Below are 13,298 nucleotides of genomic sequence, written 5' to 3'. Positions count from 1 at the left end.
GGCGCAAAAAAAAAAAAAAAAAAAGGATCTTGAATTCAGTCCTGCATGCCGTCTTGGTTATCAAAAACGCATACACAAATGCGACGAGATTATCGGGAGAAAAATAAAAAAGACATTTTTACCCTTCTGGTGCGTGTATTACAAAAGATCACATCCGAAGTAATTCATGAAATCGCCACAATCCCGCTGATATTTGAGGTAGAAATAGGCGCAAAAAGGATCGTGAATTCGGCCGTGTCGTATACCTTGTAGATAAGAACGCATGTACCAAATGGGAAAAGATTAGCGGGAGAAAAATAAAGGACACATTTTCACCCCTTTTGGCGCTTGCATCATATAAATTACAGCCGAATAGTAATTCATGAAAATTTCGCAATCCCGTTGGAATTTGAGTAAACAATAATAGACGCAAAAAGAATATCGAATTCGGCCCTGCATGCAATGTATAATTTTGAAAACGCCAAATATGAAGAAATTATCGGGAGAAAAATAAAGAACGCATTTTCAACCCTTCTGGTGAATGTATCACAAAAGATTACAGCCGAAATAATTAATGACATATCGCAATCCCGCTGATATTTGATGTAGAAATAGGCGCTAAAAGGACCGTGAATTCGGTCGTATAGGCATGTACGCAATGCGAAGTGATTATTGGGTTAAAAAAATGCAGCACACATTTTCAACCCCTTTTGGCCCGTGCATCATAAAGATTACGGCCGAATAATAATTCATGAAATCATCGCAATCCCGTTGAAGTTTGAGGAAACAATAGGCGCAAAAAGAATCATGATTTTTGGCCGTGTCGTATATCTGTTTAGAACGCATTACGAAATGCGAAGAGTTTATCCGGGAAAAATAAAGAACACATTTTCAACCCATTTTGGCGCGTTTATCATAAAAGATTACTGCTGAAGTTATTCATGAAATCATCGCAATCCCGCTGATATTTGAAGTAGAAATAAGCACAAAAGTGATCGTGAATTCGGCCGTGTCTTAGAACGCATGTACGGAATGCGAAGAGATTATGGGGAGAAAAGTAAAGAACGCATTTTCAACCATTCTTGCTGGTGCGTGCATCACAAAAAGTTACTTCCCAAGTAATACGTGAAATCGCCACAATTCCGCTGATATTTGAGGTAGAAATAGGCGCAAAAAGTATCAATGAATTCGGCTGTGTGGAACATCTGTAAGAACGCACTTACGAAATTCGAAGAGTTTATTGGGAAAAAATAAAGGACACATGTTCAACCCCTTTTGGCACGTGCATCATAAAAGATTACAGCCAAAGTAATTTATGAAATCGTCACAATCCCGCTGATATTTGAGGTAGAAATGGGCGAAAAAAGTATCATGAATTCGGCCATGTGGTGCATCTTTTTAAGAACGCACTTTTAATAGGAAATTCGAAGAGTTTGTCGGGAAAAAATAAAGGACACATTTTCAACCTCTTTTGGCGCTTGCATCAGAAAATATTACAGCCGAAGTAATTTATGAAATCGTCACAATCCCGCTAATATTTGAGGTGGAAATGGGCGCAAAAAGGATCACGAATTCGGCCCTGCATGTCATGTACCTTTCAAGAACGCATGCACAAATGCGAATAGATTATCGGGAGAAAAATAAAGAACCCTTGTAGCGTGTGCACCAGAAAATATCACAGCTAAAATAATTCATTAAATCATCGCAATCCAACTGACCCAAGAGCAGGTTACGCAGCAAGTTTGTGTGCCGATGTTTAGAAAAAGTCACAAACGCATTTGATACAATCTGATTTTGTTTTGATTCTGTTCACAAACAAACATTCTATTTTTTCCTATCTTTTTTGTGCAATAAATAATGCAAGTTATGAAAAATATATTAATCTGTAAAATGTACATGGGTGGGGGGGGGGGGTACGTCCATAAAAACCAAGAAAATAAGTTAGCAAGTCATTTAATGTTTTTTTAGGTTGTTGTTGTTGACCGGTAAATTTTCTGTTCCGACCGGCAAAAAATGGTAAAACGGGGCATTTACCGGACCGGCAGAAAAAATGGGTTAGTGTGCAGCCCTGCGTATGTGCAATGAATTGTTTACTTATTCACATGTGATAGAGGATTTTGTGTGCTAGAAAACTTGAGTAATTATTGTCAACCCTTTTTTTTTGCAATGCACAATTCAACCATCATTCACATGTTCATAGTAATGTAATGCAATAATTATGAGTAATGCTTGCCAGCACATCCTCTAGACAGCGACAGAGTGTTCATGAAGCTCAGTATTTGGCAATGATGATAGTAAAAATTTGTTCATGCATGAAATGCAAAACAATGAAATGAATGCTTCTCCAAGTGTTAATTGACTTGCCATTCTGGTCACCTGGTCTACCGAAGTTCATTCTACATTTGAGTAAGAATTCCTGAGATTAATTTTTAGGTCCCCATGTGACAAGCTTTTGTATTATCATCACGTCCCTTTGAAAATGAGTGAAGTGCTTGACCAACTGAGAAAAAAGAAATGTCATGTGGGAGCTAAGACACATTAGCTAATTATGAACAGGCTTTATAATTGAAAGTCTTGTCCATATGCTCTTCCCCATCTCCACCCAGACATCATATCATAAACCCGGGCTGCACACTAACCCATTTTTCTACTGGTCCAGCAGAGAGGTAGGACCAGTAGGTACCCAGGTTTTCCACTTTTTATTGGTCAAACTCAATTCCTGAAAAAGTTACTGGTCTGCCAGTGATATTTATTGGTCAGGGACCGTCGGACCAGTGCCAGTGTGCAGCGCTGCATAACCCAAGCCAACTGTTCCATGTGTAATTTTCCCCTCCCCCTTCTTCCAGTTTGTATGGAGCTGCAACGTGTCATGATGTACACACGTACTGATTAGTATAGCAGGTTAAGTTAACATGCTGTGAATGGGCAGAAAGGGAATGGAGAGCACATGGTTGGTTTGCTCTGTTTTGCCTGATGCCTGTATAGTCACAGCTCCCTCGAGGTAACTGAGGTTTGAACAGACCGCGAGTCTTGGTGTATATTTTAAGATTTTTTATATGTATTATGATCAAATAATGAATATGATTATATTATATAGATTAAATGCATTAACTTCATTCATGTCACAGATCTCGGGAGTGCTCTCCAACTAATGAACATCCTGCGGATGCTGCTGGATCCAGAAAACATGATGGCAACAGGAGTGGTGAGAAGCTTTTTGTTTTGCATTTCACAAAAGACCCTATTCATCTGGTGTTATGACGTAAACAGATTACCATGTTAAATGCAGTACATCTTTGAAGTGATGTTGGAATGTTGAAGGAGGAGGGGAGGGTGGAAATTATTAAGAACAAGTGCATGACCTGGCAGTAGATTATGATCAACTAATTGTGTTAAAAGGCCAGTATTTGTCATATAGTGACCCTCATCACTACAGCAATGTGGTAAGCGTTCAAAAAAGTCACTGTATTCTCCGGCGTTAAGGCTGCACTAATTTTTACGAAAAAGAAGTAATAAACTCAGGGCGTGGCCTATACACCAGCACAACCATATCATGGCCTGTTCAATCTAAAGAGAATAAACTGGTGAACCGACACATATAATCGTGTAACGGACTATGCAATGTGCTAATGAGCAACTCGATATCATACAAGAAATTGAGCAATCTCATAAACGACGCTATGTTTTGCAATAAAGTGACAACTTTTTTGTCATCACCTACTAACTGCTGTTGTTTCCGTGCCATTTTTTGGGCAGCACGAACATGTTGCTTCGCAGAGCTGTCCTGGCCACTGCATTACAATAATCTCATGCTGCACAATGCTCTGCTATTGATGTACAGCAAGCTGCGTGAATGTAAAGACAAGCGTGTACGCTCTTCTTCAACAAAGATTTATTCCATAAATTCATTCATGAACATCAAGCACACCACTCAGTTTTCCTTCACATTATGGGACACGGGGTTTGCGTCATTCAGTGTTCATACAGTCAAAACTTAGAATTACACACACACAAACACACACACACCCTCACACACACACACACATGCACAAGAATTTGGAAACATCCAAAACCAGGTAGAAATACATAAGAAGTTTATTTTCAAAATTCAGAAAAAAAGGTTGAAAGTTTTGAAGTTTTGAAAGATTTTTTTTTTCTTCTTTTTGTAGCCAATGTCGGGGTGCTGCGTATGCGGAGATGCGGCCTTATTGCAGGAGAATACGGTATTCATCTTTGCACTGAGTGATGACTAATAGACATTTATCATTTAGTACAATATGCCCAGGCCATATTTATGATAAATTACCACCTTTTATACTTTGATGACAGGAGGACGCCTTATTCATTGATCCAGAATGAGTTGAAAGAATACTGTATACGCTGAATACTTCGCGAGGTTCTTATTTTCGCGAATTTCCTGAGTCAGGTGCTATTCGCAAAGACACGAAAATATTGACTCTGATCAAGCTATGAATGTGACGTATGTATGTGTATACATTTCTCCATTCGGTTCAAGGACTCCATGATCTCGAATTTCACCACTCGCGAAATCGTCGGGAAGTTCCGATTTGCAAAAATTTAGACTCGCTAATTTGGCGTATACAGTATATTCATTCATCAGTCATTGCTGTATGTGTAAAAAGGTTCAGTTAACTTTGGTGTTTTCCGTTCTGGTACCAAATGCCAGCTGTTTGATAAAATGTGCTAGTAAGGAGAAGGGTGCCTAAAGAGGTGTGTCGCAATGTTTTTACCATACTGTGATAAGAATGATACCATCTTAACATATCCACCGTAGACTTTGTGGTGTGAAAACCGAGTGCCCTAGCATTATCAATGCTCCTGGCATTGCTAGGTAACCATATAGACGTATGTGGCTAGGGAAACACTTTGTAGGTAAAACATTTTGTCCAAGGAGTTACGTGTCAACCCTTGCAAATGTATTGAACTTTGGCTCTTTGAATCATCTCTTGGCCAGATGTGCTGAAATATCATTGATGTGAACAGTTTTGTTGCATTTTCCATGGAGCATGATTATAAAAAGGCATTGCAAGTATTTTCTTCATTCTTGGCTGCAGAAGACGGAGAAGACGGAATTCTTGACGTTTTTCTACAAGCACTGTATGCACGTCCTCACTGCTCCTCTCCTTGCCAACACGACGGAGGAAAAACCAAGCAAAGGTAAAATGTGGATTTTTAGCTGTTTTTCTAACAATGTGCCTCAGTCTTGTCTAACTAACCACTACCTCATGTCAAGACAATGCGCGCAGTCAACTGACGCGAAGTAGAAGTCAATTCTTTCAGAAAATAAGTGGAAATACCCCATCAGAAGATGGTCTTTGTCTGTGAAGCAGTATAGTGTCATGGCATCTTTTGAAGTTGTATGTCGTCTGGGTTTGGTTGTTGTTCTTGTTTTGTTTTAAGCTAGAAGCCAGCCTCTGTGAGATGGCAAGGTATCCAATTGCTTTTGTGCTGATTTTCCACAGGTTTTAGAAAATGCCGAAATACATATTTTGAAGAGTAAACGCTACAAAAATTTTGTCCACAATTGCTAAGATAACAGGCAAAAGACAATTAACAGTGCTGGACTCAAATGATGACAGAAGGATCACTATCAGTGATCACCAACTGGCAGTGATGTCAACGGCAGAGCAGAGATAGGGACCTCTAAAGTCATTGTTTACATTTATTTTTGAAATTAGGTTGGTGGTCCACATTACCCGTCAGTTTTGTTACATACCATGTGTTCAAGTGGCTTACTATATGCACCTTCCTTCGTTCATACACTAGTGGAGGTCTTTCGTATTCCTAGGAATGCCTGGGTCATGTATGTACAGAAAGTTTAAAGGCAGATGGGAATAATGCCCCCAGAAGTTTGTTGTTTTATTGATGCATTTGGTTTGTAATCCTGTGTATGTCTTTGAGCTCTCTGCCTGCCATTGCACTGACAAAGATAATGATAGAATTTCTGATCACATAAATGTTATCTGTTAGCTGTGAATCTGCATTGCCTTCCGACTTCATTCGAAATTATATTTTCTTTCTTTTGTGTGCTGTAGATGACTATCAGACGTCACAACTGCTAAGTTTGATCTTAGAGTTACTGACATTTGCTGTTGAGCATCATACATACCACATCAAGAACTACATCATTAGCAAAGACCTCCTGAGAAGGATACTAGTATTACTCAAGTCTTCTCACCAGTTCCTGGTTCTATGTAAGTTTGTGTTCTATGAATGCACGATGTAGTAAAGGGTGCCATGTTTTGTTGTGAAGTTCTTTTTTGTGAGACTAGTTCTATGTAAGTTTGTGTTCTATGAATGCTTGATGTAGTAAAGGGTGCCATGTTTTGTTTTGAAGTTCTTTTTTGTGAGACTAGTCTGCATCCAATTTCTCACGGAGTGATTGGTCAGTACATTTTTGCATCATATGTAGTTTACTTTCAATGTGACACAAATTATCGGTTGTGTAACAAGCAGTCTTGCATTGAACATATGCATAGTGCAAATTCTTTGCCCTTTTCGTAAGCTGCACTTGAGATATGCTTGCTGTGTATTTTCTGACACTGGAGAAATAAAGTCTGAAGATTGGAATTAACATAAATGGGCCGCACTTCATGGATGGAATGCTCTCTTCCCACAAACTGAAAACGATGCCCAGTACGTAACGTATCACTCCTCCTCTTTGAATTCTGCAGGTGCTGTCCGCTTTTTTCGAAAAGTTGTTGCAATGAGGGACGACTTCTATGACCGGTACATCGTGAAGGGAAACCTCTTTCGACCACTCGTAGTGTCATTCATGGCCAATGGACCGAAGTACAACCTCCTGAACTCTGCTCTCATTGAACTCTTTGAGTACATCAGGATAGTAAGTTTTTCTCATCTAAAGTCTTAGTCTAAGAAACGACTGCAAGTCCTTTTTATTTTTTAGTACACTAGGATTGTAAGGTAATCTTATTTAGAGTGTATTAGGAAAGCAAGTTCTCAGTTTACTATGAAGTGCATTAGGAAAACAAGCCCTCACTGAATTTTTGAGCACATTGGGGATGGCAAGATAATGAACTCTCATGAGTACATCTAGACTGTGAAGTAATCTCATTTACAGTTTGAGTGTGCGAAGAAAGCAAGTCCTCCTCACTGAATTCTAGGAGTTCATTTGGATAATAAGTTCTGCTTGTGCTTTGGTCAGACCTTAACGGAGAGGCCAATTCTTGCGCCACTGTCCTCACTACGTCGTTTTCTCTGTTCCTAGCCGTAGCCTTACATTCCCATCTCCTCTCTCCCCATGTCATGTAGGAGGGCATCAAGATGCTACTGACACACATCGTGGAGAAACACGGGGAGGAGCTGAAGGATGTGGACTACGTGGCCACCTTCAAGGGGCTCAAAGTCAAGTATGAGCAGTACATGGACAGGATAAACACCAAGCCAAATCTTGACAAGTGAGTAAGGCACTGACAGAAAGCTTGCTTGTTCCTGGTATAGAGTACCGAAGTGATATTTTCACTATCTTGTGTTAAAGCTTTGATTGAAACCAGGTGTGGACATAAACACTTGGGCGCGGTGAAGTTGTTTAGGACCAGTTTCGGTGATGATGAATGGCCAGGACATCACACTTTGTACTATATGTGAGATAGGGCTCTGGTACAGGTATTATTACTCTTAACCCCCAAGTGATGACAGTGATGCATATATCAGTTAGTTACATCATCATTGGTATGGAATTCCCCCCCCCCCCCCCACCCCATTAGTTACATTACTTCGTACACATTTTATTGTACGGATTGGGGTCGGGAGTTGATGATTCCTGTTTTTAGTTGTCCTAATTGGGCTGAGATCAGGAGTAGTAACAATGCAGATCTCTATAGAATTCAGGGTAGGCAGGCAATCAAGGTTATGACAATAGAATGAAAGACAGTGATGTTAAGTGGTGGTTTCTGTAGGTTTGTTACATGCTGAAATACAATGATGAACGGTACAACGATTGGTTGAATGGGTTAATTTGCCTAATGTGTATGCCACCTGTTTATTACATTGCATGTGTTCTTGTGCACGTCACCTTTGCAGCTTGAGGCATGCAAGCATACTGCAGAACAGTCGGTTTCGGCGGGACCCCAGGGAGATGGAGGAAGAGGAGGAGCTGTGGTTTGACCAGGATGAAGACGGTGAGGACTCGGAGGCAGTGGTGCCGGTTGTGGACAGTGCCTTCCGGTCGGCCAAGCTGTGCGACGATGTGATTGATGATGTGGAAGACACGGGCAGGATTATCGGCAACAAGAAAGGTGAGACAGGTGGATGGTGTGAATGCCTGCTGGCTTACTCCACCTGACAGCTATTGATGCATAACTCACTATGGTCTTGCAATAATTTTATTCTGCAGGGTGATATTGGATCTCTGACATTTTTCTTTGTGAGTTTTATTTATTGTGGAGCAGAAATGGATCGGTGGCATTCATCATATTTCTCGTCATTTGTCCCAATTCATATCTTTGCTATCTGTAAATGATTGTGTAAGTAAGGCCAGCTTACCTGCTTCTCACTTGTGTCCTTTTAGCTGCCTGAACTTTCTGTATGCAGTGTTTTCTTAAGTCTGCACACCATACCATTGTACAACTCATTGCAGTAAACTCACTTGTCATTTTGTTTTCATGTGCAGGATGGTTGCTTTTTAAAAAACACAAAAAACTAAACTGTCGTGGCTAATGTGATCATTTCATGTCATCGTCTGTAGAAAACCCACTCTTGAACCGGCCTGACTTGGGCACCAGCAATGGGAGGGTAGACACACCCCTCAGACCAGCTTCAGGGAACAGTCCTAAGAGGGCGTCCACACTACCCAACAGGCCCAGCAGCCCTGTCCCCATCCCGTCGTCCAATGTGGTCAACACCCCACCCCTCAAAAAGCTTGCTTCGGACTCTGAGACTAATAGCGTCGCCAAGAAGTTAACGGGTACACCTTCGCCGGAAGTGAAAGCGAACAGTGTGGCAACAAAGGTGCGTAGAAATTGTAGGAGGTTTGCCTCGCACTGGGTTGTTTCCAACAGATGCAGCAGTCAGACTATACATAGTTATACCGCTGCGTAACAGAGTTTGAAGGGGTATATAGGGGTCAGCGTGTAGTCAGATGGGTGTTTGGGCAGGTGACCTGTCATAAATTTTGTGGATTGTAACTACTTCTCCAGTTTTCAAGCAATACAAACAAAATTTGGCACCCATATTGACTGCAATGTAAAGGTGTTGAGAATGCATTTTTCAACAGGAGTGCAAAATATGTTGCCATGGTAACAGCACATTAGTTTCTGTTTGTTATTCTTTGCAGTGTATCAGTACAGAAGTACTAGGTAGGACTATTAATCACCGTCAGGGATATTTCTAGTTTCCCTTGCCATTCTCAAGGGTATGCATGAAATTTATAATTCCATGTAGTATAAGATGACATCAATTCTGGATTATGAGCTAATGACAGTGAAGGGTAACACTCTCTGGAAAAGAAGATTATTGATACCGTAAACATCCATATATTCGTGCCATTGATTTTTCGCGCTGAGTGGCTCAAACACATATTTGTGGGTTCTTGAATTCATGCTGCACGATTTTCAACCCATTCAAAATGTGCAGAGAAAATCGTGACGATATTTTCGCAGGTTTTAGAATTCGCGTTAGCCAAAAGTAGCGCAAAATACACGAAAATTAATGCACCGTGAAAATTTGTGCATCAACAGTACTCGGTTGATTTTTCTGGCACGTGCTTGTACTGGATGTACTGGCTTGTTACAGGGATGTGACAGTTGATTTCAGACTTTTTTACTCTGCCCCAAACCCACTTACCAGACTTTTTGACAGTTGAAATGCATTGAAATGTTCACAGATTAATGCATTTAGGACCATTTTTCAGATGTTTCACATTTTTTCAGACTTTTCAGACTCTGTAACAATAAGAACGTGTGTCTATCTCTTGTTTTTTCCTCTTGCAGGGAGGATTAGTGGGATTAGTAGATTACCCCGATGAGGATTCCGACGAGGACGACGATGCAGAGGACCACCCCCCACTGAAGAGGGCTCGTCTCTTATAGCAGCATCCCATTCAGTCAACCCGTCCTTCAAAAAACCAGTCAACAATGCCTTGAGTCTCTGCGAACGGACCTGCCGGCCGGTCAGCCACGGGTGGATGCACGCCCACATAGCAGAGGGAGCGAGCGAGAGAGAGAGAGAGAACGAGCGAAAGACAACACAGAGAGGGAGCGAGAGAGAGAGCGAGAGACTGACCACAAGCCAACATCCATCTGTGCCAGTCTGCTGTTGTCAATCTCCTTTTTCCCTTTTAGTTGCTCTCAGTAGTGCATGTCAGCTGGGAGGGATTTGGTCCCCCTCAGCTCGCAGAACGAAAGATGTGTTAAGTTTAGGTCCTGTTAGCCCTCTGAGAGAGGTGGAGCACCCGCTGGTGAAGCCCCGGGGGGTTTCTGTAAACCTTCGTGCCCAATGCCAGAAATTGTCCTATCAACAAGATGAGGCCCAGTCTTGGGTAGTAAACAAGGGCTGGATCCATCAGAGGATGCATTGCTGGAGCCAACTGAGGGTAGCTAGAGGCCTGGTGTCATCACTACCTCTCTCCTCCCCTCTTCCCCACCTCCCCGTCCGTCTCACTTCCCACCCTGTAAGCAGTGGTTGTCAGCATGGATTATGCAACTGTGTGTCGCGTGTGAAAATTGGCTGCTTGTGTTGCTGTATTTTACTCAAATTTTCTTTTTATTGACGGAGATGGCAAATCTTGTCTTTTTGTTTTGTTTTTTAAATTGTAGCATCAGCATTGAGACGTTGTTTTTATTTTGACGACATATCTTTTAAGACATGCTGTTTCCTGTGAGAAGTGACACCGTGCTATTGGTACCCGGATGGCATTGTTCGTTGTGGTGCGATTTACTGCCCGCTCCAGGGGAAGGAGATGGTTGGTTGAAGCGGCAACAACTTGTGTGCAAAGTCCGCTTTCCCTGCGTTGAGTGGACCGTCGGAGCAAACCAACCGAAGTGTGCAAGTATGTGTGGAAGATAGATCCGCCAGGACTGGGTTGTCGTGTGACATGGTTCTTTCCCCCTCCTCCTCAGACTCTATGCTGCACCGTATCTCAGGAAAACTTTAGGGGTGATTTGATGACTCCAGACACCCCCATCAATGCCCAAGCTCTGCAGTGCGAACGGACACAAGTTGGCAGGATGTTTGCTGACTCTTTTCAGAGTGACGCACATGTTTGTCCCCAGTATCAGATGCTCATCAGTTTTGGACATGGCTTTGCAATTGCAGGGTTCCCTCTGTGGATGTGAATTTGTGTGTGTAGGGTGTGTGTGTGTGTGTGTGTGTGCATGTGTGTGTGTCATTGTTTGTATGCCCATATGTCTGTATATGCAATGATAGTGAAATTGTTGAGGGATTTCATTTACTCATGCTTTTGTTCATAACAAAATCTGATTGTTTTAGTTTAGAGGCAGGCACACATTTCCTTGCACCATTCTTGCAGATGATATGCAATGTAGTGTGATCCGAGCTTTTCAAAATATTTGGTGCCATTTGTACTTGCATAGGTAATTAAGGGGGATTACGCAGTCACATATTTGCTGTAAGCTACTGTATACGCCATATATTTCGCAAGTCTAGATTTTTGCGAATCGAGACTTTCCGACAATATCGCGAGTGGTTAAGTTCGCGATTGTGGAGTCCTGTACTGAACGGAGAAATGTGTACGCATACGTCACATTCATATCAGGATCAGAGTCAATATTTTCGCGCGTTTTTAATTTCGCGAATAGCAGCTGACTCGTGAAATTCGCGAAAATAAAAACCTCGCGAAATATTTGGTGTATACAGTATGTGAGTTGCGGTACAAAACGAGTTCAGCGCTACCTCCACACCTGTTTCGCGCATGATAACCAGGTATTGAAAGTTCAGATGTGAAGCCAAATGATAATATGTCACCAAGAACTCATTCGGTGTTGCTCTGTACATCATGCTTGGCAGATGGTTTATACAAACGGAACTCGTGTTGTAAATTCAAGATCAGCTTCCATACACCGTGAAACTGATATTTGTTTGACAGGTGTGTAATGCACATGAGCAATGAGTGGATTTCATTCTTGACATTCCTTGCATAAACTCCAGGTCAAGCCTGTAATCATACCTCCTGACGATCCTCTGCATCTTCCCCTATTTCTTCACCCATGCGTATACGCACACACACGCACATACTCACTCTTGCATTGTGCAAAGTAAAGCCGTTGATGAATACAGGGGCAGCACCAAAATTCAACAACATTTGAGATGATAATTTTGGCCGTAAAATTGGCCATTTTTCAAACCAAGTCCTGGGCACGATTGCCTCCCTTGTGGACACAGTGCTTGCATGTCCAAGTCACCCATTTGTTTTCACTGCATTTCACAGAGAGCTGGGCTTGTGTCATCATGAAAGTCACTAATAGTTGAGCTTGGGTGTTGTTGCTTGTATGTTTTATCATTGGCGCTGACTTGGTGTCTTGCCTCTAAAGATAGGCAGGACTCTGATATGCACGTAGTTTACAAGTGTCATGTTTTCAACTATTTTACTTGGCTCCTTGTCACCCGTTCTCCAGACAATATAGGTAGATGTAATACACAAAAATGCATTCCAAGTTTAAAGCACAAATGGAAGATGCGATTACCACTGATTTTTCCCGTCTGTGCTCTGTGGCTTATTTAATACAAATTTTATTTTTACCCTATCCCTTGTCTATCTATCTGTCCTATCTCTATCTACCTATCTCTCTATCTCTTTATCTCTCTATCTCTCTCTCTATCTATCTATCTATCTATCTATCTATCTATCTATCTATCTATCTATCTATCTATCTATCTATCTATCTGTCTGTCCTGTTCTATCAATCTTTTCATTCTAATCTATTTATCTTTCTCTCTAAGCTTTTGCTCAGTGAGTGCTTTACATTACATTTGTGTTTGATACCAGTGTATTGGTGTTATTGTAATGCGTGTTTTATTTCAAATTGTGAATGCCAGAAATGATTGGAGCTGTGTAATCATTGGATCTTACAGTCCTGTACTATCTGTACAAAACAAAATAAAAAGAAGAAAAAAAAAAAAGAGGAAAAAATATGAGAAGAAGCCAATGTGTTTTGTTATTATGCTGTGTGTAAAATATCAGAGTGTACCAAAACCTGTATAACTTTGTACAGCTAGTCTGCACTTTGTGGCAAAATATTTGAGCATTTGTTTACCAGTGTAATACAAAACACAATGTAGTGGAATTATTTTGTATTTAAAGGTGCCTGTCCTGTAATATA

General features: G+C 41.2%; 1 protein-coding gene across 2 annotated transcripts in view; it reads left to right on the top strand.

Annotated features, from left to right (window-relative positions):
• LOC139708144 (serine/threonine-protein phosphatase 4 regulatory subunit 3-like) overlaps nt 1-12,823 on the top strand; it is a 44,014-nt gene extending 31,191 nt beyond the window's left edge. Inside the window, exons 9-16 of one of the 2 annotated variants that reach the window (XM_071620121.1) lie at nt 3,108-3,184; nt 5,058-5,157; nt 6,036-6,194; nt 6,675-6,844; nt 7,273-7,418; nt 8,044-8,258; nt 8,708-8,970; nt 9,951-12,823. In XM_071620121.1, coding sequence (XP_071476222.1) covers nt 3,108-3,184; nt 5,058-5,157; nt 6,036-6,194; nt 6,675-6,844; nt 7,273-7,418; nt 8,044-8,258; nt 8,708-8,970; nt 9,951-10,049 — 1,229 coding nt within the window. In that variant the 3' untranslated portion in view covers nt 10,050-12,823. Of the gene's footprint in view, nt 1-3,107; nt 3,185-5,054; nt 5,158-6,035; nt 6,195-6,674; nt 6,845-7,272; nt 7,419-8,043; nt 8,259-8,707; nt 8,971-9,950 lie in introns of both variants that reach the window. The other variant, XM_071620120.1, reaches the window with a different exon arrangement.
• The last annotated feature ends 475 nt before the right edge of the window (nt 12,824-13,298 follow it).

This window comes from Diadema antillarum, unplaced genomic scaffold (genome assembly GCF_040938485.1).
Source record: "Diadema antillarum isolate AM-2024a unplaced genomic scaffold, OU_Dant_1.0 seq00001312_RagTag, whole genome shotgun sequence".
In the NCBI taxonomy this organism is placed as follows: Eukaryota; Metazoa; Echinodermata; class Echinoidea; order Diadematoida; family Diadematidae; genus Diadema; species Diadema antillarum.
The sequence above is the reverse complement of the archived record's forward strand: the minus strand, read 5'-3'. Positions and strand labels throughout refer to the sequence as shown.